Source organism: Dermacentor andersoni, chromosome 4 (genome assembly GCF_023375885.2).
Source record: "Dermacentor andersoni chromosome 4, qqDerAnde1_hic_scaffold, whole genome shotgun sequence".
Lineage (NCBI taxonomy): Eukaryota > Metazoa > Arthropoda > Arachnida > Ixodida > Ixodidae > Dermacentor > Dermacentor andersoni.
The window spans coordinates 88,571,573-88,598,641 of record NC_092817.1 but is presented as its reverse complement, the minus strand read 5'-3'; the positions used below and the strand labels follow the sequence as shown (position 1 = coordinate 88,598,641).

Genomic DNA, 27,069 nt, shown 5'->3' with positions numbered 1-27,069 from the left:
AATGCTTCACACTGATGCCAGCAATGTTTGTCTCGGAGCAATGCTTGTGCAGTGCCAGGAGGACACAGAAAGAGTCATCGCTTATGCAGGCAGAACGCTCTCACGCACAGAAGCAAACTACTCTACAACTGAGAAGAAATTCGTTCCCGTCGTATGGGCGGTTACGAAATTGCACCCATATTTGTACCGTCGCCCCTTCAAAGTTATCAGCGACCAACATTCACTCTGCTAGCTCACAAATCTTAAAGATGCTTCCCGGCGATTAGCACGTTGGAGCCTTAGACTGCAAGAGTGACATGACGATCATGTACAAGTCGGGGAAACGCCATACTTACGCTGACTGCCCCTCTAGGTAACCCATAGTCGGTAACTTCTTCCGATAAAGAGGAGACAGCATTCCTCGGCCTTCTCGACACGTCTACTATTGCACAACAACAATGTGAGGATCCTGAGCTGCTTGGACTAATTAATTTTTTGGACAGACAAACTCAGATTGTAGTTAAGGCGTTCGCAAGAGGATTGTCATCGTTTTACCTAAGGAACAAAGTTATATACAAAATAAACTTCTCTTCGAACGAATCCAGCTATTTGCTCGTCGTTCCTACTGCTCTTCGTTGTAAAGTACTGGATGCACGACCCAACGAGACCACTTCTGGGCATCTAGGATACACGCGAGCGCTGAAAAGAGTGCGACCAAGATACTATTGGCTAGGACTGCCCGTTGCCATAACACCATGTTCGGACCTGCCTAAATTGTCAGCGGCGCAAGTCACCTGCAACAAAACCAGCCTATTTGCTACAACCCGTTCAACTACCGCAGACGCTATTTAACGTGATCGGAATGGATCTCTTGGGGGTACTTCCTACCTCTACAACGTGCAACTGACTATCTTACTCGCTATACCGATACGAAAGCTATCGAGAGAGGCACAGCAGCAGAGGTGGCACGATTTTTCATTGAAAATGTTGTCCTGAAACATGATGCACTTACCATCGTCATAACAGGCCGAGGCACCACATTCACAGCCGTTCATTTAGAACACGTTCTGATGCTCAGTGTCAGGACTCATCGAAAGACAACAGCTTACCATCTACAAACAAATAGACTAACATAGCGCCGGAACAAAACACTCGAAGACATGCTTTCTATCTACGTGAATATAGAGCACAAAGTTAGGGACGAAATTCTGTCTTATATCACGTTTGTTTAACCCTTTCAGTCGCCACTTTATCCCGTTGATTGAAATGTTGCTTTCACCACATCTGTTGCATCTTCAGAATCATAGAAAGTGTGCAGCTGCAGAAAAGATTAAGAATTTTCAATTGTTTAGCGAGTTTTGTCAAACTTACAAAATTTCGACTCCATGCGAAAACTCACTACAGGAACACGAAATATGAGAACATGTACTATTTCGTGTTTTGAAAAGCTTGAAAAGCACTTATCCAGCCACTTGAAAATTATGCCTGGTGTAAAAAACATTGTAAAAAACAATGAAAGAAATGAAGCCGCTACGTACAACATACTGACACAGAGTAAAAACACCAAGCCGTCTACCTTCCCACTCATTTTGCTAAAACATTCTGCACGTTATTCAAAATTGCAGCACAGTTCCAATAATAAGTGTTTCAAGATGTATGAAACACATTTTTAATACCATTACTTTCACCAGTGCTTGCTATTGATGCGTTCTCCTGCTGTGCACAATTGTGTAGACAGCGTCTCAAAGGGCTAACACGGCTAAACAAGAAACTACACGGATGACCACATTCAGCCTTGTTCACCGACGGAAAGTAAGGACGATGCTTGATGCCATGCTACCACACGAAGTTGACTACATTGACACGCATGCCGATGCGTTTACGCAACGTGCAGAAGAAGCCAGGCAGCTCGCACGCGTGTGAATACAGTGGCAGCAAGAGTACGACACAGGTCGCTATAATGCCCATCATAGAACTGTCATAAGAAGCCAACAAACGAAGACACCAAAGACAACACAGGGGAAACCACTTGTACTTACTAATTGAAATAAATAAATTATAAATAAACTTATAATTATGTGTAATTCTAATTATAAAAATAGTTATGTTAAAAATATGATTATAATTTCTTTTATTTTCTTTACTTCAATTAGTAAGTACACGTAATTTCTCCTGTGTTATCCTTGGTGCCTTTGTTTCTTGGCTTCTGATGATACTTGATTAATAAAAATCGGGCCCCATGGTTAACGCCCTGTAGACCTGTAACATATCATAGACCTGTGACTTATGAACCCGGGGTAGCAGAGTATGGGTCTTGACGCCTATACGAAAATGGGGACTATCCGAGAAGCACCCCAGGAAGTATTTCGGACCCTATAGATTGTTTCGACGCCTAAGTGACGTCACATACGAGGTTGTTCCAGATAGCCCTTACTGCACAAGGCGCCGCCAATGCCGTTCTGAACTTGTGCACGTAGTGCTCAAGAAGCCCTATGTCAGCGAATGACTGTGCGACGGACTTTCTTTTTCATCAAGCGAGCTATTGTATAGCATCGGAGCGACGTTCTTTTAGAGAGAGGGCAAATGAAGCGTGCTCTATGTAGACATGCAGACGACGATGGGGATACGTGCTTTAACGGACTTCGTGTAGTGGGACTGGGGGAAGGAAGAGCCGAAGGAGACTCCTTTCTTCTGGTGGTTTTCCGACAGGCTGTTCCGCCACCTTGCTCAACGTGTTGTTGTCTCTTGTTCGGTTTGAACCACGACAATATGACGCAATGCTCTTCGCCATATTTTTGGTTTGTCAACGAATACGTCACCGAAAGACGAAGTTTCTCAAGATAGCATTTTTTTTTTACCTCGAAGCGCCCACACGGTCACTGTAAGAATAAAACACTTTAAAACAATCATGACAACCTACAGCTGGGCCGCTACTTCGCTTCCTGCAGTCTGACGCTAAGATTTTAAGTGTTAATTTACCTTTCCTTACACACCTCATTTTGTTGACTTTGTCTTTAGAACTGCTTTCTTGTCTCGCTGTGTGATGTAGCAAACCGGTTAAACTTCCTGCGTCTACCTTCTCTATCTCTTTTATCCTTGATGTAATCATATAAATTATTAGGCAGGAGGCCCGTGGGTTTTCTTCCACAGAGCTTCGAAACGACTCTGTACCATTGGAAAGCTCAGAAAGGACCAATACTATAAGAAATTGTGCATATGTGACGAGCTTTGAAACACCATCGTCGTTCTGACTGTTTCGCTTAAACAGCTCATGCGATGCGCGCCATGCTTCGCTAATCGGCAGACATAGTTGGGAGAAAAGAAAAATAAAGCAGCATATTCATTATTTGATATATTATGCAGATTCACCGTATACATTTATTTTAAATCTATGTGAAGCGAAGCTTTATTGAAGCAGTTTTGCCGATCTCATTGCTTCGTCTTTGGCATAATAGAAATTGGCGAGCGCCACATGTGGCCTCACGCACCTGTGCTATGCAATGTAACAATTTTTATATTCACTTGTGTTTCTTAATTTTTCGCTCATTTATTTTAATTTCACTGCCCGCTTCTTAGCCAATTCATCGTTGTGCGTATGTGCCACAGTATGGAAACCATCATAAACACGTGGCGATCGTTTCTAAGAGCTTGTTGGCGTCGGCATCTGATTTTGTGGCCTAATGGTTAGGAAATTATGCGTAGAAAAATTATAAAGGTTTTCTTTCTTAAAGGAATTGTTCTCTTGATGACCTTATATTTGTGGCAATGATAATATTTAAGCATAGTTTGTTTTAACACCAAATACTTTCGTTAATTACAAGGCAGGAAGCCTGGACATTCTTCAAGGTTGTAAAGACAGAAGTGTTAGCGTGCCCGACGGAAGTGTTAGCGTGCCTGTCAGCTGTTTAGCCAGACAGCCGACACTCGCTGTAAGGAAAGTGCGGGAGGGTTCACCGAGTACGCTAACCTTTAATACTGAACATCTTCGGACAGCCGCGTGAACCTCTTGTCGCAGGCGCCCAGATGCTGCTGCATAGACAACCAGGAGCCGCATGGTTTTCTCCAGCCGCTCGCAAAGCTTTCTGTAACGATAATAAGTGGAACGCCAGCGCAATTTTGCCGCAAGTTGCCGGATGGGTGCGTGTAAAGATTGGACGATAACTTATGCTACGTCGACATGCCTTGTGCCCTGACTGTCATCAATTCCACAATTCAAACGTGAGCTATTAAGAAATAGTTAAATGTTAATTAATAAAGCGCAATTACTAAATAACTTTTTGGGGATTATACCACAATGTCCGCACAATTATGAACGCCGGTAAGCAAATGTTATCCTTGCGTCTCAAATCAGCTGTTCAGCGGAAAGCAGGCTCACTGAAGCGCTCTGTGGTTTCTCGCCTTTGGCTTCCTTCAAAACACCGCCATTTTTGTAACACCCAAGTCTACACTGTTTAGCCGAAAAGCACTTTGTGGAGGCAGCACAGCATAGAGCTGCTAGGTTAGTCGGTTAGCTCACATCAATTGTTCACATCAATTCACTGTGCATCAAGCTACCTAAACGAAAAGACAGAGGTAAAACCTCTAATCCTCTTTTCTTTCTTCTTTTTTAACTGTCGTTCTTTACATTGTGGTTAAAGCTCGTCACCTGTTAAATGAGTCTGCTGAAGCCGCGGCGTAGGTATTCGAACAAGATCGTATGAACTTCTGTCAAAGGCACCTGAGTGCGTATTCACAAAACGCCCATGCGCTAGAATTGTTCGTAAGAGCGAATTACAGCAAGCCCTAATGCTCGGCGTATCATTAGCGAAGGCAGCTAGCCAATGGCAAAAAGCAGTTACGAACTACAAGCTTTGTAAATTTGTACCCCGTATTTCTTGATTACACTTGCCCCCCAGTTAGTAAACGTTCTCCCATTATGAGGTTAGAACCTAATCATACTTGTCGTTTTTTTCAGCGACGGATGGGGAAGGGCACTGGGACGAGCTCCTCTTAGAACGAGCATCGTACAACGCAACCGAAGCGAGGTATGATCGGCTACCGAGGCAGCATTTCAGCCTGTATGGACAAAAGGCAGAGCAGAAACCTACAGAGAGGTAACGTATACCATTGAAATTATGTTCACCGTCATGCTAAATTTGACACAAGAACCACCGAGACACGCGGCACAGAGTCCATTTGCAAAACTCGTTCTTTCATTGACCCGTTGAACAAGTATACCCTAACCTCACTGCCTCTACAGTACCTGAGGTTCGGCGCAGGGCTCAAATGCAGTAATTTGCACCGGCCTGCGCTAAGCCGGTACATTGTCGTACTTTATGTGATGCTGAGAAGCCATTTCCTATTGACAACACAAATTAATTTTAATATAAAATGAGTATAAGCCCCATCATATCTTCGTTTATCAGGCACACCGAAGATGGTAGAATAAACCGTGGCGACTATTCGCCTTTATAGCTTCGGCGATGGACGGCGAAATATCATTTCTCGTACAACACTTCGTATTCCTAAACGAAGTAAAATTATTTACTTGCAACTATTTACTTGCTTTACGTGCAACAAAAGATAATGCTGTGTGAAATTCTGTTCCCGTCAATAACGACAACATTAGTTAATTCCGTGCAAAGTTTATATTGAAATTTTAATCATTTGTACTTCTCGCTAGTCGAAAATGCTTAGATCTTTTCTTTACATTACGTTTAGTTTTTCATTTATGTTAGTGATTACATTTCACTTTCTTTGAAGTGCACCATTGGATACATAAAACCACGGAAGAAGATAACTAAAGAGAGGAATCATCCCATACGCGCCAGCGCGGGCGAGCGATTATTAAACGTCACACAAATGGCGAGGAGGAAACCGGTTTGGAGCAGCGTGCTGTAGATGGCACGGAGGTAAATGTCGGTCTGCGCACGAGCTGCTGCGCAACCCGTGGCCCACGTCCACATTACAAAGCAAGATGACCGTGCCACCGAATCTCGTCTGCTGTATGATCCAGCGGTACGAACCAGCTCGCCCAACAACAAGTCTTGTTCACCCAGTCACTTGCTCATGCACAGTTGTGCATCCAAGCCACGCCCATGCAGCTGGTTGTCGTGCCATGTTCGTGACCGCAACGCTTTGCACGTGCTTTTGACGTGCTTCGGCACGCGGCTGACGAAAGTGACGCGCGAGCGTGAAGCCTCAGCCTCCCGAGATTGTGCCGGCCCACCAAGAAATCTCGCGGCCCTGCGCGGAGTGGGCAGCGTTTTCAACTGCCTGCGTCAGATGGAGCATCGGGAACGCCAGTTCGCAGAGCGCGGGACGTGGCATAATCGTGATATTATGTGAACGCGGCGGGAGGGGGCAAGTTTTACCTCCTTAGTTATATTGCTCCCTGCGTGGTAGCGAAGAGCCTTGTACTTATTGGCTGGTGAGCGCACATTGTCCGCATTCATACAAAGTTCGATATTTGCCGAGAAACAAGATCCCTAGATCATCGAGAAATAGCCGAGCGTGGCCTAAATACTTCAACGAAATGTGTCACAATAAATGATCCGCTGTGTGTAAAGGTGCTGTGCTCATCACCTAATGTGCGAGTTCGTTCCTACACGCATGCAAAAGAAAAACCAAGCAAAGCGCTCAAATCAAACCGAAATCAGTAAAAAATAATATACTTAATGGGACATGGGCAACCTATTTACTTTAGTCAAGAGCCTGAATGTAGAAGCGGAATTTAGTTATTTTAGTTATGAAGCGGAAGCAGCGTCCAGGCAATGGTTTCCCCAAGCGGTGAATGTTTTCAGCTTGCGTTGTCTCTCTGGGTGTTTGAATGGAATACTTGTTATGTCGCAAACCCCACTCCCCCACAAAAATTGACGATCATTTAATAATTCTTACATGAGTTGAATGCGAAAGCATAATGCCTTGTCCAGTTAATTTATTACGTCCATGATACGGGACGCCATACATTGTCACGTGTTCTTCACAACTTCACGTTAATCCACCTTAATTGTAGCGCTTGATTGTAATTCTAGCGTTTAATTGTAATCCAGCTTGTAGCACCGTCTTTCTTGCTCTTAGAATCTTCCTGTTTCTGGGTTTTTTTGCGCCACAACATCATACCGTTCAGCAAACACCAACTCGCCCAAGAAAAAGTTACTGTACCTTAATCCGCATTGCTCTAGTTCGTGCCCATCTTAATCTACCTCAATTCACCTTGCTCTAATTTGTACCAACCTTAGTCCACCTTAATCCACATTGTCCTAATTTTTACCGCCCTTAATGCTCCTTAATCCACCTCGCTATAATTTGTACCAACCTTAATTCGCCTAAATCCACCTTTTTCAATTTAATCCGCTTTAATTCACCTTCATCGATTGTAATTCACCTTCGCACACTTTAAACAACCTCAATTCACTTTACTGCAGCTTAAGACACCTTGCTCTAACTTGTTCGAACTTCAATTCTATATTGCTACTGACTTCATACAAGACGCTGATGACGTCACTGATCATGATGATGATCTTTGTTACCACTCGTTGCGGACAACGCCGGCGTTTCTGCCTCATGGGACAGATAATTCTTTTGCATTATTACGGATAATATTTTTCTTCAAAGTGAAAATAGTTCTCTTTCGCCTCTGTCACCATATCGTACTTTACAGAAATTTTCTAGTATTGATAGGCATTTGTGCATGCTCGGTTTATTTACACATAAGATACGACTGTTTGACCGCTCATCTCTTGGGGCCAAATTCACGAAGCTTAAACTTCGTAAGCGTTATTGGCGATTGAACATTTGCCTTCACTACTGATATGTTCATAGTTGTGATTAGCCGGAATATTACGAAGAATTTTAGCGTAAGAGCGTTTTGTGAGTACTGGCGCTGTTTACAAGTGTAGAAGCTGTTGAGTGCCGTCGACAGTAGCGGACATGCAACTTTTAGTCCTTCCCTCTCTTTTTTTTCGTAATTTTCAAACGGCGTCACCTATAAATGCAAACACAATATGAGGATATAGGTCACGTTGAATTCAGTAACAAACAAGCAGAGATTACACAGACCGCATGGCTCACTACCAATCGATTCTTCTGAAGCACGCCCTTCCACAAATACATTGCAAACGCGCTAGCTACTGCAGCATTGTTCTTACGTCTGTGTCAATCTGTTGCCTAGAAACGACGCTGTCTTGCAACGCAAATGCATAAACAGCACGTCATTCTCTGCTGCTTTGTTGTGCAGAACATCGAACCACATCTTGGGTTGCTTTTCTTGCCTATTATGCTACACACGGAAGCGTAAAGCGATAAGAGTTGGTTGACACTGCCATGTTTACATAAGGCAACACCGGCAATGGACATTGCCTAAAAGCAAGTAGCCTAGTTTTCTTTTGTGCAAAAAATCCTCATTCACCAGTCGATCACCGCCTGCGTGTCCTTTTTTTTGTTACGACCTTAAACATGATGGGCGACAAAATAATTTGACCATGTTAGGAGTCAGGGGCCGTATGCACAAAGATTTTCGCTCATATGTGGTCTTCGCCATAAGCTTGCCGCCTTCGATAATATTATGTGCAGCATCACAATTGGCCAGGATTTGCTCCTACGAAAGTGTAAGAGCTTTTTGGGATGTGAGAGCAGATGTCGTTTTTAAGACAAAAATCACTGTCTTCCTCAACTTTATTAATGTGATAGCATTATAGTGAACAGCCGCCGACCTTCACAATTGATGCCTACTCCAAATACAGGTGACAGATTGTCCAGGCTGTCCAACCAAATGCATGGGTTGGCTGATATAGGTAATGTTATCGTTTTAGAATATCTCAGAGGTAGTACGAGGGCCCGTGAGATTTTAGCAAAGCTATAACTGTATTTAGCCTAGATGCCGAAAAGGCGGTGTTACGGGATTATAGGAAGTATAAGCATCGCCGGTACACAGAAGTCCCAGGTGGACACACACATGCACCCGCTCTCTTCGCCTGCTCTCTCTTGATTCAACGGCGTCTAGTTTTCTTAATGTATTTGTGAATATTGACCCGTGAACTTGTTTGTCTGTTTCGGATGACCACTTTTCACCGTATAAAAAATTTTCTCGCTCAGCGCGGGACGCATCCACGCGTGTCGGGGCTTCTTGAGTGTTGTGCCCGAACCTTGTGTAGTCTGATTTTATGTATGCGTGACGCCAATGGTGTAGAACTTTCTGGAAGACACGAGGGCACCAGCAATTACTCTGGAACCTTCGACGACTGATGTGTAAGAGCCAGCACTCTTGACGCCCTGATCAGATTTTCGAAGATCACCGACTGTGTTGGCCACTGTGGCCGTTCTTTCAGTGTAGCCTGTGTTTGAGGGCACAAGATTGCCCAATAAAACGCTAGTTTCGTCATTCCCAGTTTTGCTGCATTCTTCACCGTCACTATTACGTGACATCTGGTGCATGTGCTAGCGCGTTCATGCACCGAACGACCCCGCAAAGCCACGATCTCAGGCCGAAGCCCGAGGACAACACCAACGTCGCCAAAGAGGAGGAGGAGGATAAACATTTATTGAAAAAAAGAAAGGACAAGCAGGTGTCTTTCTGCTTGCTCGGGATGCGCCCTTAGACCAGGGCTCCTGCGGCTGTTGCTGTCTCCTGGGCCCGCCGCACCAGTTGCTAATGGTTACGAGGGTCCGAACTAGTCAGCACGGCCTCCCACTGCTCGGGTGTGGGGTTGGGTATTTGCGGGGCCACCTTCACGTTGGGGCACGCCCATGTGGTGTGATATAGGGAGGCGTAATCATTACAAAAGGGACATCTGTATGAATATATTGTAGGGCGTATTGCGTGCAGTCTGCTTAAATGGGGGTATATAGTGGCTTGTAGTTGTCGCCATGTTACGGCGTCTTCACGTGATAGGGTCTTGTGTGGAGGTGGGTATTGTCGTCTGTTCAATCTGTGGTCTTGTAGTATGGCGTTGTATTGTAAAGGTACGGGCTCCATGGATGCGGCCGTATCTCTCTCTTGTGGCGCCCGGGAGGCATGAGCTCGGGCTACAGCGTGCGCACGCTGATTTCCACGGAGGGACTCGTGTCGTGGAGTCCACACTATTTCAACGTCCGGGAATGTGGAGGCTTGTTTGAGAAGTCGGTGGACGATTGAAGATATTCTGCCTCTCGCGTAGCTACGGCAAGCTGCCTGGGAGTCAGTAATAATTGTGACGTACTCGTTGGTCAGACTAGAGGTGATGGCCAAGACGATGGCTGTCTTCTCCGCTACGAGGGCGCTGGCAGTGCGGACCGTCATCGAGACCAACTCTTGAAGGTTATAATCTACAACGCTGGCCGTCATGGCTGCTTTTTGGGGATACTGCGCGGCATCTTTGTTTAATGTAGTGGGGAGACTGCCATATTTTGTCTGTAGAGTTTTTTCGCGAGCTTGGCGACGATCGGCATGATGTTCCTGGTGCATGCTTCTGGGGATAGGGGCTACCTTGATGTGCTCCCGGAAGTTGGGGCGAGACGGATTGCTTGTTCGTGGCCTTTGCCGTGTGTGGGGTAGCGAAGGCGCGCTAGGACTGTTCTTCCTGTTGGTGTGAGGGCTAGGCATTCTCATTGGCTTTTGAGGTGGGCGTGTATAATTTCTCTTATAGTAATATAGCCTCCTAGCACTTCAAGCTTGAGTGTCGCTGTTCCCGTTGGTAGGCCGAGCGCTTGCTTGTAGGCTTTCCGAAGAAGTACGGCTAATTGATAAATCTCCTTGGGAGTGAGGGGCAAGTACGGGGCAGCGTAGGCAATGCGGCTGATTATCAGGGCCTGGACGAGCTGTATTAGGTCGTCTTCTTTCAGTCCGTATTATTTAATGGTGATGCGCCTGACCATTCACACGATTTGGAAGGTGGTCTGCCTGAGACGTTGGATGGTACACATCCAACAAATCCAAGATCAGCGAGCTAGCCGCAGGCTGCAAGGACGGCCCCCGGTGTACGGAATTCTGCCTGATACTACCACGAAGACCGTGGCCAGCTCAACAACCACATTGGCAGTCCCAGCGTCAGCCATCATGCTTAAACAACCCGGATGAGTCCCCTACCTTCCGTGAAATTATATCGGCGGATCCGGAAACCTGGCTCTAAACCTTCGAAAGGGTCTCAACCTTCAACAACTGGACCTCTGAGGATAACCTACGCGATGTGTACTTCTCATTGGAAGGTGCCGCGAGGACTTGGTTCGAGAACCGGGAGTCCACCCATAGAACGTGGGACCTGTTCCGTAGTAACTTCCTGAGGACTTTCACGAGCGTTATCCGTAAAGATAGAGCCGATGTTCAGCTGGAAATTCGAGGACAACTACCGAATGAGACCATCGCCAGCTTCACAGAAGAGATGACCCGTCTTTTCCGGCACGCCAACCCGGAAATGTCCGAAGAGAAAAATGTCCGCTACCTGAGGCGAGGCGTAAAGCAAGAACGCCGGACTGATGCGCAACCCACTGAAGACCGTAGCTGATTTCTTGACAGAGGCAACAACGAGAAAAAAGACGGAACCCTACATTCCTGCATCGGTTATGGTCGAAAGATCACCCCCCCCCCCCCGAAGAAGGACGTATACCCTCTCCCACGAATTGACGCATTGGATCGGCTCTGCAACGCTAAATATTTCTCGTCGATCGACCCCAAGTCTGGCTACTGGCAAATAGAAGTTGACGACAAAGGCGGTCTCGAAAAGACCGCCTTCGTCACCCTAAACGGCCTCTACGAGTTCAAGGTTATTCCATTTGGAATGTTTTCGGCGTCTGCGAAATTTCAGCGCGTGATGGACACGGTTTTAGCAGGATTGAAGTAGCAGACCTGTCTTGCTTACTTAGATGACGTCGTAGGTCTTGCCTGAAATTTCGACGATCACCTAAGACGGCTTGAGACAATTCTAGAGGCCATCAACTCATCAGGGCTAACTCTGAAGCGGGAAATGTGCCGCTTCGCTTACGATGATCTTCTATTCCTAGGCTGCCTCAACAGCAAATCTGGAGTCCACCCCGACCCATCAGAAGACAGCTGCAATCACAAAGTTCCCGTAGCCCATCGACATGAAGGCAGTACGTAAATTTCTTGGCATGTGCCCCTACTACAGGTGCTTTGTCAAGGGCTTTTCACGTATCGCTTAGCCGTTGACATATCTAACTAAATTTGATGTCGAGTTCAAGTGGAACACGCCGCAGGCCAACGCATTTCAAGAACTCAAACGGCGCACGCAGTCGCCTCCGGTACTTGCGCACTTCGACGAGGACGCTGATACCGAAATAAACATTGACGCCAGCAGCATAGGCCTCGGTGCCGTACTAGCCCAGAGGAAAGACGGAATTGGACGGGTGATAGCTCACACTAGCCGGTCACTGTCAAAAGCGCAAGGCAATTATTTTAACGACCGAAAAGGGATGCCTCGCCATCATTTGGGCTACAGCGAAATTCCGCTTTTATCTATATGGCAGGCCATTCAATGTAGTCAACGACCATCATGCTATCTGTTGGCTAGCGAACTTAAAGGACGCTTCAGGACGGCTGGCGTGGTGGAGCCTCTGACTGCAAGAATATGACATCACTGTAACCTACAAGTTCGGACGAAAACACTCTGATGCCGACTGCCTATCACGCGCCCCCATTGACACGCCGCCGCAAGACAACGAGGAAGACGACGGCTTCCTTGGAATAACAGGCGCGGAAGCCTTCGCTGAACGGCAACGAGCAGGCCCGGAGCTAAGTCAGAAGGGAACACCGGTGTTGTCCTTAGGGCGTTTAAGCGAGGATTGCCTTCGTCTTCGCTTCCAAACAACGTACTAGTCAAAAAATACCTTATTCCCAGTCCGTGCCTTTCTGTTCCCTCAACACTCCGGCCAGAAGTACTGCACACCTTACATGACAATCCGACCACTGAGCACCTCGGATTCTCCCGGACGCTATCGCGGATACAGGAAAAATACTACTGACCGCGCCTGATCGCCGACGTCGCCTGTTACGTCAAGACATGCCGTGACCGTCATCGGCGCAAGACACCACCGACAAGGCCAGCGGGATTACTACACCCGATCGAGCCTCCTTGCCGACCATTTCAGCAGATCGGGGTGGGCTTGTTGGGACCCTTTCCGACCCCAACAGCCGGAAATAGGTGGATCGTTGTGGTGACGGACTACCTCACCCGCTTCGCTGAAACGAAAGCTCTGCCGAAAGGTAGCGCAGCCGAAGTGGCGAAATTCTTCGTCGAGAACATCCTGCTGCGACATGGCGCCCCAGGAGTCCTGATCACCGACAGAGGAACGGCCTTTACAGCGGAGCTTGCCCAAGCCATTCTACCAAACAGCCAGACAAGCCACAGGAGGACAAATGCCTACCACCCGCAGACGAACGGTCTTACGGAGCGCCCGAACAAGACCCTCGGCGACATGCTAGCAGTGTACGTAGACGTCGAGCACACGACCTGGGATGCCGTCCTGCCGTACGTAACCTTCGCTTACAACACGGCGGTGCAAGAAAGAACGCAGATCACGCCGTTAAAGCTGGTTCACGGCAGGAAACTGACGACGACTCTCAATGCCATACTGCCGCACGTAGCCGACGAAGAAAATCTTGACCTCGGTACCTACCTTCAGCGCGTCTAAGAAGCCCGAAAGCTCGCCCGCCTGCGGATCAAGAACCAGCAGAGGACCGAGAGCCGACACTACAACCTTCGACGCCGTTAAGTCGAGTACCAGCCCGGCGACCGCGTTTGGGTTTGGACCCCGATATGCCAGACGGCATTTTGCTATCACAGCAGCGCCGCTCACTACCTGAAATAGTCCATGTTGTGTGGCTTCAGCCGTTCTACCAGCGCTAAGCAAATTTGGGACTTTACATCGCTGAACGTTGACCTTTTTTTGGACTGTGTTACTTTGGACTTTGGACTTTGCTTCTTTGTTGTTTTGATGGTTTTGTTTATTAGGTGTCTGTTTTTAGCTTTCCTGTTTGGTTTGCAGCATCGGGACGATGCTTTTTGAGAGGGTGGCATTGACAACTGTACTTGTTCGTCTTTTTCGGGTGACCGTTTCTCACCGTCTAAGAAATTTTTTGGCTCAGCGCGGGTCGCGTCCGCACGTGTCGGGGGTTTCTCGAGTGTTATCGGTGGTTCTTTTTGCTGTCTGTTGTCACCGAAACTTGTGTAATCTGATTTCATGTATGCGCCACGCATATGGCGTAGAACTTTCTGGAAGAAATGCGGGCACCAGCGATTACTCTGGAACCTCGGAGGACTGATGTATGAAAGCCGACGCGCTTGAGACCCGCTCATCAGGTTTTCGACGATCACCGACTGTGTTCGCCGCTGTCGCCGTTCTTTGAGTGTAGGCTGTTTTTCAGGGCCAAAGTTCATCCAATAAATCGCTAGTTTCGTCATTCCCAGTTTTGCTGCTTTCTTCACCTTTACTACTACGTGACAATATTACGTTGGTTGTTATTTTGAGGGAATGAAATTTTCATCATTTTTAGCGACTCCCATACTTTACCAGGGTTCATGTTTTTCGTTTTCATGTCACAACAAATTTCCCTCACATTCCTTCAAAATTTAACCCGAATACAGTATTTATTTTACAATAGCTGTGGTCTCATGCTGCGTTCTTGCTCGTGCTTACTTTAAGCACACCATGTTTTGGCACATCTTTTCTGGTGTATGCTAGTTTCCTTACGTGAAACGTGATGCTTGTAGAATTAATAGGTTCAGTTTAAAAGATAATCATAATTTGACTATTACAGGATCTCTGACGAGGACAGCAACCTGGACGAAGGGGAGAACCGGCCGTTTGAAGGCAACACTGCCACGTCGGAGAACTTAGAAATGTCTGAAGCCGAATGTGACCGAGACTTTCAGATATATTCTAAAAAGGGTATGTCGCTCTGGTTACAAAGCCGTGTTCTCTTTTTTTTTTCTTTTCGTGCTTGGTGTGACCACAGAGTTTCCTACAAAAATTAGTAGAGGCTACTCAAGTGTTGGTGTCTACGGGAGCTATAGGCATTGTAGTCCGGAGCATGGGAATGATAGTTATTTAATAGGTTTGCCTAAACTTTGCCCCTCTTGCTTTAAATAGCTTTGTAACTTTGCAAAGTTATCAGTTAAAACAAGATATTGCGTTATATACGCAGCAATTAGCAAGGATTATGCATGTGCGCAAAGTTTTATTGTCTGTTGCGTTTTGAGGTGAAAAAAAGAAACACTATGTAAACGCCACGTACTGTAGGAATAGAAGTTATGCGAAGCATTTTGCAGGTAGCTGGTTATAGCGCCGACCCTGCGTCGGAGCACCTCAACATGCTCTTTGACTCTCTCGATTACTTCGAGCAGATGCTCGTTGTGGAGTTCACACGTACCGAGGGTCAGAAACAGCGCGGGCCTTCCATAGCTGTTCGATCATTGTCCCCTTCCTCTGTGTCAAGTAGTACCCAAGTCGCATGCCATGCTCGAGATGCTCAAGTAAATCTCTGGGAAACGCCATGTCCGAGTTAATGCATTTCTCGACGAAGCTTGGGTCTTCCAAGTGCTTCATTGTGAGTTTCAGGAGTGGTTGGCATGCGTGAGGTGGGAAATTTGCTTTTGAATAGCTGTTCATAAGGAAGAAAGCACCATCCGGTGTTCCGCAGCCGGCATACCCAGATCTTCTTACGCGCACTTTCTGGCTAGGCGCAAGTAGTACGCGAGAATTAGAGGCAAGAGTCAGATGACGGCACAAAAGGACGGACGGGCGGATGGACGGGTAGATTCGAAGTGCCTGAAGTTCGCAAAGAATGCTTCGCGTTAAAAAAAGATTGCATGAGTAATGGCCCGTAAAGGGAGAGAGAGCCCAGTAAATAACGCTGACAGAACATATACGAAGCCAGAAGTGTGAATATACTACGAAGTCATGTGTTAACTTTCATTCCCGTGGTAGCAGGACAATCTCAGTTCAACGGGTATTTCTAGTAATGTCTAGTATGTAACTGTTTGTTATTATGCACGACACGCCACGTTAGTTGAACTGCACAACCAGGAAAGTCACGTGTCTAGTATTCATGTGACGTGTGCTTTATTGTGCAGCCACTATGCCTAACATATAAAACCAGGAAACCATGAGTAAACGAGTAACTCCTCTGAATTCAATATTTATCATTGTCGCTGTTCTGCATTGTACTGCTTATTATTCGTTTCTCATAAATAGATTGTAAAGGAGAGTTTTAGGTGTTGAATGTAGGCAGCCACAGTCAAAATTATTCTCGCGCGAAACAATAAATAAAATAAAAATAGAAAAGTTTGTCGCCCTACAATGGCTATTGCCCTAGCGATGACAACACCACAAGAACGAAGCATAAAACAATTAATTCACTCCGTGGTCTTGTCTTTCTAGCTGACACTATACAATTTGTCATGAACGAACGGGCCCAGCAGTCGGCGTTCTTAATTTAATGGCTATTTGATTCCACAGCCAGAGTGGTCTATAGGTAAGCCACGCAGTTGAGAATAATCAAGATTTCTACAGTGTCAATACTGAGAACCCCGACATTGCTTCGCCATAAGGGCGAAGCAATGAATGCGAAAGCAAAATGTAAGAATATTGCACAAAGTGTGACTCGAAGCTGTAGTGGCAGTATGAGTTGAAGTAAACGTAAGCCGACTAAGTGAAGACGAGCTGTTGCGCTAGGGGTCCTCTGTTTGAATCCTGCCACTGGACAATTTAATTTCTTTAAAGTCAACGTCTTTCTTAACTATTTACTACGACTTTTCCGCAGCGGGTATGTTTCAGACCTCCTGCCTGGGCCGATCACGGATGTATAGTGCACAGCTGCGCCAATAAAATTACATCATTTTCAGGTTTTAGCTCTGGTATTGTCTCGCACTTTAAATATTTAGGTATGAGACGATTTGAGGTAAAAGGCATGCGCTGTCGGTATTTTGTTTCATGACATTTGTTCGTAGGATGGCATTCTCAAAATTTTTGAATAATTGTGTCACGAATGCAAGCGCTGGCATGAGCAACATTAGTGATAGAATGGTGTGGCAATATAACCCGCATATAGCGCTTGTCATGTAGCATGGCATATAGCATACATATACCTAAATGCTATATACGGAACCTCATGGTGATGACGACGCCAAAAATTCGCTTGGAGTGTACATATAGTTGATATCGTAATAATAATGTGTGCGACAACTTTGACGGAAGTATCGTTAAACGCTCTCAAAGAAAGATGGATGCATACCAAGGCAGACGCGCTTCCGCAATAAAAACACAAGGAGCGCACTGTTCTTCGAGCAGGAGGTAAATGAAGAAGACATCGAACGCTAGTGAATTATGTAGAAAATTAAAACACACGCACACGAAAGGTGTGCTTCTGGCGAAATTTTCTTCACCTGCTTTTCATGACTCCACTAGACTGCTCGGCTGCTAGACCGTATGTGGCTAGGAAAAAGCCTGTTTTATTTGTCGGATATTATTCTCCTTCATAGCAGTTATCCAGCCATCGTAAACGTTAGATTGCAGGGGCCGAACTTCTTTGAAACTACGAAGCCGAACTTTTCGTTCGTAGATACTATCTGTCATTCGCCGGTCGCCTTCGAAAATCTAACGTTTCGCTAGCATTGCTCCTACGAAGAGTTCTACCGTAACAACGTTTTAACGCGATAGCGTTAAGGAGCTCGTATCGCAAAAAAGCCGGTGTCGTCGGCGTCGGTGTCGGCGTAAGCGGCGTTGGCCGTGAGAGATAAATACCAGAGGGCACTTCATAAACAAAAAACATCTTGCAAGATGGGCTGGTGGGAATCGAACCAGGGTCTCCGGAGTGTGAAACGGAGACGCTACCACTCGGCCTAGAGGTTTTTTTTTTTTCTTTATTGCAAATTTTTTTGCAATAAAAAAAAAAAACTCTGCCACGAGGTCGTTCGTTAGAAACGGGACAAAATCGCCTCTAGTGAATGCGGTGTTGCCTTAGAAACGAGCCGTAGAAAGTTATACTGCGATGTATATCGGTAATTATGACCATGTCTCTTACAGAAGTCGCAGTTTCACGAGTAGCCAAGTACGTTTCCGCTACATTTCTTCTGCGCTCTGCGCACACGCAGCGTCATCTTGCGGCAAACACAGAAGACCCCCTCCTCGCAATGTACGGCGCTGCTCCAACACGTGGCGCGCCACTCGCCCCATGATCGCGTCCGCCTTCATGGCGCGTCGGGGCCCGGCTATCTGTGCCGATCGCGACGTTTGGCTGGCGTTGCGCGTTTGAGTAGGCGGTGCGAACGGGGTGCGATAACGCTATCGCGTTCCACTCTTGAAGGCGAAGCTTAAGCGTCCTCCAATTTTTTGTAAACGCGAGTCATGAGCCAATATTTCTGAAGTAGTTTATATGAACCTTGTAAGAACAGGAACTAGCATGCCATTGCAAGGAACTCATCATTAGTAAAAATTGCCTGGCAGTTACCAATAGTTTTGGCAAGCGAGAATGTTTGCGTATGTGGGTCAAAGGGCCACATTTATCCGCGCATTCTTATGTTTGGTACACTAGAGCTATTAGTGAGAACCACCTCAGGCAAAATGTGACAGCAGACACAGTATCAAACGTAGCTGGCTGATGACAAAAAAAATCACAGTGTCTTTTAAGATTTTTCTTAAGAGGTGAACGGCGAAAGCCTATACTCTTCCTCTTATCATTCGCCTATTTATATTTGCTTCTCTCTTTCTTTTCCTCTTTCTCTTCTTTGTCTTTCTTTTTACTTCTTATCTTCACGTATTTCTTCTTTCTTCGTTCCTTACGTTTTTTTTGTCTTACTTTCTTCTTTTCCATCATATGTTTGCCTCTTTCTCTTTATTCATTTCTCTGTACTTATTTCTGTTTCATTGTTCTATTTTAGTCATTACTGTTCATTACCAAGCATATTTAGTCATTTCTAATCAATTGTAGTCATTACAATTCCTCGTTAGACATATTGGTCATTTCATAGTCATTACAAGTCATTTCAACCCGTCGTGGTTGCTCAGTGGCTCTTGTGTTGTGCTGCTAAGCACGAGGACGCGGGATCGAATCCCAGCCACGGCGCCCGCATTTCGATGGGGGCGAAATGCGAAAACACCCGTGTACTTAGATTTAGGTCAAAGAACCCCAAGTGGTCGAAATTTCCAGAGTCGTTCATTACGGCATGCCTCATATTCAGAAAGTGACTTTGGCACGTAAAGCCCCATAGTAGAAGTCGTTTCAGTCATTATTAGTCATTACTATTCACTAGTACACATATTTAGTCATTGTAATCAATTGTGGTCATTACAAGCCGTCGTTAGACATATTGGTCATTTCGTAGTCATTAGTAGTCATTACAAGTCATTAGTAACCATTTTAGTCATTACTACTCATTATTAACCTCTACCAATGTCTATTATAACGTTATCATTCACTGTCACTGTCACTATCAATAATTTTTCATTCTGTAATCTGTCTTCATATGGCGTGATGACGCTTCGGCGGACACTCCGGCGGTCAGGTCTGCTGACAGAAACTTCACCATGAGCCTAGAAAGCATTATGCCTTAATATCGCGCGAAATCACAACTTTGTGAATTTTGTTCCAGAGATATTTCTGACTGGGCTCTTAAGCTGCGGAGGTTCTAGGATGTAGTACACAATAGTGATCATGAACGTATGATTTGTCGAGGAGGCCAGCCGACAAGAAGTCTTACGAAACGATTCGGCCTTATATTTCCACAGGCAGTGGGTCGAAGGGATATGCAATAAGACACGCCTTCATTGCGTATACTTGAAAAAAAGTCACAGTTTCGCCCGTAAGCTAAATCATTGATCGCCGTAGCAAATTATCAGATAGCTATGCGAAGTACAGATAGTAGTTTCATCCACTGTATAAACTTCGAAATATTCGCTTACTAACTAAATTAACATAGATGGTCTCAGCGCGCACAGGCGAACAACAGCACATCACTCTCGATGAAAGCGGACACTCGCTGTCAAAATGCTTGCGTGAGGAAGCGTGGCAGCAGTAGCGAGCGAAGTGGCCTTCGTGTTGTCTATCTCTTCAACGCAAACTGAGCGGCGAGAACAGAGCACACACAAAGATACGAGCTTTGTGAACACTGTGAAGACTGTGCAGATTGCTTTCAAGATAGAGCGCGCGCGACCGTGCGTGACCGCGAAATACGCAGTAGGTGTCGGAGTTAGCACCGCCCCCCTCCCTCCACTTGGGACCCCGCGCGCGACGAAAGACGGCGCGCTGCTTCCCCACTTTCCTCCCAAGCGCACGTGCGATTGAGTTGCGATCGTCGGCTCTCCTCGCGCTTGGTCGCGCAATACGCAGTTGCCGCGGGAGTACAACGTCGCCCCCTCTCCCACCCTCCCCTCGGGGTCTTTCGCGCGACGGAAGATGACGCGTTTCCTTCCCGCTTTTGCCATTCCGCACGCCAGATGGAGCCATGATCGTTGGCTCCCCTCGCGCCCTTTCACTTGCACGTACAGCTTACGGCGCGCGGTGACGGTGTTATCGCCCTTGGGCGTTGTACGGAACACCACGGTGACGGCGACGCCGAAGGCAAAAATATGTCTAGAGTGTCCGTATAATTGCTATAGCAATAAAATGTCGCGAAGAAGCGTGCTGACCCGCTGCGGTAGCCTAGTTATGGCTTTGCGCTGCTGAGCTCGAGATCGCCGCTTCGATCCTTGCCACTATGTCCGAATTTTGCTGGAGGTGAAATAAAAACGTTCTTGAGCTTAGATAAAGTAACACGTTAAGAGCACTCAGGTGGTCAAAATAAATTCGGATTCCCCCACTACGGTGTGTATCATAATAAGATTGGTTACTGCTAGAAAAACTCAAGAATAATTTCATTTTAATGTGCGTTGCGACCACTACTTAGATCACAGTAATTAAACAATACTATACCGATATTGCGGGTATCAGAATTAGAGATATAAAATTTGATGAATTTGTGAGGGGCGTGAGAAAAACTGGCTTCTTTTTTACACTGGAGCTGTTAGAACCTCACTGGGTTTTTCATTGCGTCCGCAGCTTCACCGAGCTGGGGGAGAGAAAGCTGAGAGAGAGTGAAAGCAGAGTATAAAAACAGCATCACGCAGCGTAGCGACGCGGTGAGGTTGTGTGGAGGCTAGCGGGGAAGAAGGAGCGGCACGCATGCGAGCGAGAAATGCGGCCCCGACGCGTGCCCTCTCCTGTGGCGCGCGAGGCAGGGTGGTCAGGTGAGGAAGGAGGGGCGTTCTTCTCCAGCGGCTGCTAGGGTGCCTGGGTGTCCTCCTCGCCCGCCGCTCCGTGCAGAGTGTAAAACCCCTTAAACTTCGTAAAGTAGTGACACTCTCCTCCTCTGCCTTCCCTCTTCCTCGTTTCTCCTCTCTTTCGCGCTCCCTCCTCAACCATGGCGCCGCCTACAGTGCTCGAGCGTAGCAACGGCGCTAACACGCGCTCCTCGCCCTCCGTACAGGCTTCACGAGCAAAAATGGCGCTGATGCATGGTGCGAGGGCCCACGTAATGCTATTAGGCCAATAGCGACGCTGCGTCGGCCTCGGCCAGAGCGCACGAGGAGGAGGCGGCATTCTTCAAAGCGTGGCACTACTTTACGAAGTTTTTAAGGGGCTTTAGCAGAGGGAAGACAACCGCGCCGTCTACTGCGGCGTTGGCCACGCTAATCGCGGATGCTGTAGTAGACGCCTTTGGCAGACGCCGTAGGGACGCGTTGCCGGCGCTCGTGTGTCTTGCGTGCGGTTTGGGACTACACATGCATATGCGGTTTGGGACTACATACCGCCCGTGTTGTGCTTGTGTGTTCTCTTCCGCTGTCCCCGTCTTTACTTGTGGTCGATATGATATGAAGTAAACTCCAACTAGGCCAAACTAAAGTTCTTTTGGAGGTTTGGGACTACTTTACTGGCTTTCCCCCCCCTCCACTGGTCTCTGTTCGCGATAGCAGAGCAACGTATAATTTTTTCAGAAAAATACGAAAAATTGAGAAGACTATTGTGCACAGAGCTATGAAAAAATTGACACATTTACTTATTTATTTCTTTAACAAAAAAAAGAATATAATTGTTACATTATTGCAATACAAAAGTCCCAGCAGAGCTTCCAGGTTCAAAATCTAGACACGATTTCACGTCAACGCATTGATTTCACATCAAAGCGCCAAGACCGACATTTCCAGCAATCTGTGTCCGACTCATTTCCGCTTGACGCGTAAACGCTACGCTGTGCAGAGAACGAAGCCTTCCGGATACTGAGATTTGAGTGCACGTACACAAGTTTTTGCACACGATCCCCTGTGAGCCTGTTGTGTAGCTTGGTGTGTACATTTCTAAACACGGACCAATTTCTTTCACATGCCGCGGAAGATGGGGAAATGTGCACTATGTGACAGGCTCAGGGGCTCAGGGGTTGGTTGCAGGAAAATCCTTGCCACCACGTGGATGAATTCAGGTGCTTTTAGAGACGTTAAAGGAGTCGCATCGCAGCAGACGAATTCCACGGGGAAGCTCAGCTTTTTCTTTTTGTTTTATCGTGGTTTAAAAAAAAATAACCTGTTCTTTTTTCTGAAAGTTTCAATGTCTTTTTCAACCGCTTATATCTCTGACCAGCAGCATGGAGAAAACATGTCACAGCTCACTCTATAACTGCGGAGTTGTCTAAAACTCTCAATACTAAGTCCTCAGTTTCATTACATGACCAAATGGCTGCAAGTACATTTCTCAGTTCATATAAATGCTACTCGCATAATATCATTTCATGGCAACATTTGATGCTATATTTCTAGGGTATTTAACTTTGTGTCGAGCAAATCAATATTGCTGAATCAGGAGTGGCGCTTGTTTTTAGGAGCAAGCTTTGCCTCCAGCCTGTCTTCAATTTCTTCAATAAAAGTCGCGGCACTAGCAGAAACTGTCACATCAGGTGCACGGCAGACTTCGTAGGGATTGAAAAGTCTCCTATGCAAGCTCAGCTGATTGTGCTAAACAAAAAACGCGCTCAAAGAAATAACAATACGCTTAAATTATTTTTCGCTTGTTACGCTGCCTTGTTCTTTTTCACTGTCGCTTTGCTTTTTACTGCACATATGTGTCGTTATTTTCTGTATTTATCCCCAGATGTCATAATTACCATGTTAATGCCCCCCTCCCCTTACACTATGCTCCGATAAGGATCATAAGGAGCCTGTACCGTACTGTCAATAAAATGACTCATGTTCTAGAGCAATAAAAGAATGGTACAATCTGTTAAAGAAAGCGTAGCCCAACACTGCTATGACAAGAATAGACCCAATGACTCCTCTGGAGCTGCAGCTGGTGGAACCGGTATGCGCTGAGAGTATGAACAGAAACTTTAACGCCCTCGAAACTTCAGGTAGTGCAAGAACGTGCCAGCAACTTCTAAAATAGTTCCACCACGACGTCTCGATCTCAATGCGGTGGTGATATGAGTGAGCTAGACGTTCTATAGTAGAATCTACATATTGCTGTCGTGAAGTCGCAAAAATGGGAACAAATGTTCTAGGCACATCGCGTTCAAAGTTCATTGCCCTGAAATTCTGAAAGTGCGCTCCTGTTTTATCTCGTTTGCAGGCCGAAACCTCTCGCTCGTGCAGTACGGAAAGACGAGACCCGCGCACGCCGTGTCCTACGTGACGTACCACTGAGACGTCGAGCTGAAGTGACTGCGCATATGGATGAGAGATCATCGGTCGATGCCCGAGTGTCACCCGGATTCCAACGTCTTAAAACGGCGCCCAGGAGAAATCCCCCAGACGGATGCTTCAGCTCAAGCAGATGGCCGTGCTGGTGCACGCGACTTGAACGCCGTATTGCATGCAATGTGCTCACTCGTGAACAACTACTGTGATAAGTGAGTGGAAGGGGTCGAGCTGTTCACACCAGAGCCATCGACGGGTCCTGTGTCCGCGGCGAGCGAAAAAAAAAGAACAATGAAGAAGAGAATCAAAAAAGTACTTCTGTGAAGTTTGTGAACGTTGTTGAGACGCCGCGTTTAACCGGTTCCACTGAGCGGACGTGTGTTTTTATTGTATTTCACTGTTCGAAACGACCCTTACGGAGTGAGCGAGGAACACTGCAGCGCCGCCTTGAGCTTTGCGCTTGCTTGCCAGCGTTGGGTCATCTGTTGTGCTTCCATAAAGACGACGTGACAGCGCGCCCACTTGTAAAAACAAGACACAAGAAAAAAAAAACCGGTAACTCAAGCACAAGGTGCTGAGCTTGTTCACAGTTTGTTGTTGGACGTTTCAACGTTTGTAAAACTTACCAGAAGCACATGAACGATTATATAGAAAAAGATCGTGTGTGTCACGTAAAGTGATGTGTTGGACTGCAAGTTAGAGATGCATTTCCGTACATTTTATGTGCAGAACATATAGAAGAAACGAGAGGAATTTCTCCTTCCCGCACATCTCCCGCGTTAAAATACATCATGTGTTAATGCTATCGAAACTGGAAAGATCTCTGTGAAACTTTTTTTCACCAACTGGTCTGCTCAAATAGCACGTTCTTTTTGTGCGATCATTATTTGTAGTCTTGTGTCACCCAGAAGGAAGCCTGTTGGTCTTCTTTATTACGAAATGTTGATGCCGCACTTGGTGGTTAGCGCTGTTATCAAGCTGTTTCTATCCTTGAAAACTGCCAATCATTATAGACTCATCGCTGACCGTCAGTGTCAACAGCCCCGAAAATTGTACCCTGCCGTTATGCGCAGGCAATGTACCAGTGCAAAGAGATTGGAGATCGAAACCCTAAGGACGCGCTTACGATGACTTGTGCCAGCACACACTAACAGCCTAAAAGATTGTGCGCTTTGTTCACGAGTGTTAACGTGTTTATGATGTTGTCTTGCCATTTTTTACGTTTGTTGACATCGAACGCAGAGGCAGCATTTACAGTAAAGTGATTTGGAAAATTCCTTTTGGAGAATAGTGTTGTCCTTGCATTTTCAGCATCCCAGCAACGTGAACACCAAACGTAATAGCATTGTGCACCACTGTAATTTTGTCTCTACTTCGCAGCTAAAGAAAGAGGTCATGGTTCTTGCTTGAGCTTTACGATGCAGCCAGGTACCCTATTACCTCGAAAATAAGCCGACGTAGGCCTAAACGACGTCCGATTTCTTTTTATTTCTATCTTTGTCTATTACTTAAGATTTCAGGGAGGCGAGTTAAAGAAAGAAGTAATTCAAAGCTGGAGCATAATGGAATATGTATATGCCTATGACGAAAAATATGCCGCCGAGAAATATTAAATCAGTGTGTGGTCGGGTTCTTACGTGCATGTCATAAAACTTTACATACTACACAAAAGCATCGCTTGGAATCAATTTATCGAGAGTGAATGAAGCATCTAGCAATTAAATTGAGCCCTTTTCTGATGAAAAATGAGGGGGTTTCACCCCAATTCTCATAGCTTAATCAAAGAAAACAAATGTGGCAATTTCTATTGCATCACATGAAGATACAACGCATGCGCGCTTATGCCTGCTTTCTTTATAGAATTCCTTCAACATCACGCGCTTAATATATTGTGACCATGGTTTCTCCTGTTTCGATTTCTTCGTTTTTCTAGTCGCAAAGCGACGACAGACACCACTGTAGACACACCTTTGGAGAACATTTTTCACTAAATATTACAACTAATTTTTAGGTTTTTTTATATTAATGCGGCAACATCCTGTTAAGCATCTATCCCCGAAGTGTGCGCTTCGCCAGGGGGATTTATGGTCCCAATTGTCTTGGCGAAGGCAAGTAAACAATGTAACATTGTAGGAAATCGTAGAAACGAAAAAAAAACATGAAACAAAGGTGATAAAATAAAAATTTTGTTCGATTTGAAGACAATAACTTTTATGTTTCTTTTCATAAAACTCGCTGTTCATTTTTCGGCGGCACAATTAGAAGGCTATTTCGTTTCCTTCCTCATTCAACACATTTCTTACGGAAATTCTTTATGGCCAAGGCAAAGCCGCTTTTTTTTTTTTGTTCTGTGGAAAGTGAACGAGCATGTGCTGCGTCCTTTTTAGTGGTAAAAAAACTGCCCTGCGAAAACTTTCCGCATCGTAAGGCAAGTCTAGTCATGGAAACATTGCAACGAGGCATACCATCCATGGTCATTGACCATCTAGTCATTGAAACGTCACCATGTTGCACTGCCCACTTGGTCATCGTAGTGAATTTTAGGCGTTTGAAATCTTTCGGCTGATTTTCTGTGTTTTTCCAGAATGACCCACGTTCTTATGAACACGACCATAAATGCAGTCGCCACAATTCCCGATCAGAGAGATCACACGTTTATTAATTTTCTTTCTGAACGCAATTTGCCTACAAAATTCAGGAACATGAAATGGTGCCTTTCCATTTGTGTCACAGAAAGCATGTATAACGTTGATATGCTGTAATATGTACATTGTTTATAAAAGATGGTTCATTAAAACATGTGACGTTGGTTCTGTGAGTTCTTGGTGAAATTGATCTCTAATTATTGTTTTGGGCTTCACTCAAGGGGAGCGTATATTTTGCTGTCAAAAGAGTTAAAAGACCCCAATTTAGGCTGCTGCGTCTGGCTGTCAGACCGAACACGATGATGGTGGTCACATTCGACCTCGAATCGTTGTCCCTATCACGTCGTCGTCAGGCCACCTAACGGCCACCAGCACCGCTGCACTTATCGCGCAGCCGACGCTCTGCGCCCCAAAATGCTGGCTTATGATAGCACAGAGTTTCAGCCCACAAAGTATTGCCAATGAGCGCATCTCTGTTCACTTTAATAAAGCGATAAACCACATCCAGTGTGCGGCTGTGTCATTATGAAGGCCTGGCGAAGCGTGGCAATTTGGCCTACTCGAGCGTCGTAGAACTTTACAAAATTAGAACTCATTAACCGGAATGTGCGAACACACGACTACATTCTCTTGACGCTTCATTGCAGCTTCAACTACCGCCTGATCTATCTCGATGCGACAAACTTTACTGTGTCGCTTGTGACTGGGTCTCCTCTTTATGAAGGCATACTTTTTTGTATATATAGACACGATGGACAGTGCCTCGTGCAGCGCTTGTGATTCCGAAGGGAGGCTCCGACATATCGGATTTTATGGC

At 45.9% G+C, this 27,069-nt stretch overlaps 1 protein-coding gene across 1 annotated transcript in view; it reads left to right on the top strand.

The window, feature by feature from the left end:
- LOC126536806 (cell adhesion molecule Dscam1-like) overlaps nucleotides 1-26,408 on the top strand; it is a 494,472-nt gene extending 468,064 nt beyond the window's left edge. Inside the window, exons 25-27 of the mRNA XM_055074010.2 lie at nucleotides 4,934-5,072; nucleotides 14,708-14,838; nucleotides 23,540-26,408. Of these exons, the coding sequence (XP_054929985.1) occupies nucleotides 4,934-5,072; nucleotides 14,708-14,838; nucleotides 23,540-23,613 (344 nt within the window). The 3' untranslated portion in view covers nucleotides 23,614-26,408. The remainder of the gene's footprint in view (nucleotides 1-4,933; nucleotides 5,073-14,707; nucleotides 14,839-23,539) is intronic.
- The last annotated feature ends 661 nt before the right edge of the window (nucleotides 26,409-27,069 follow it).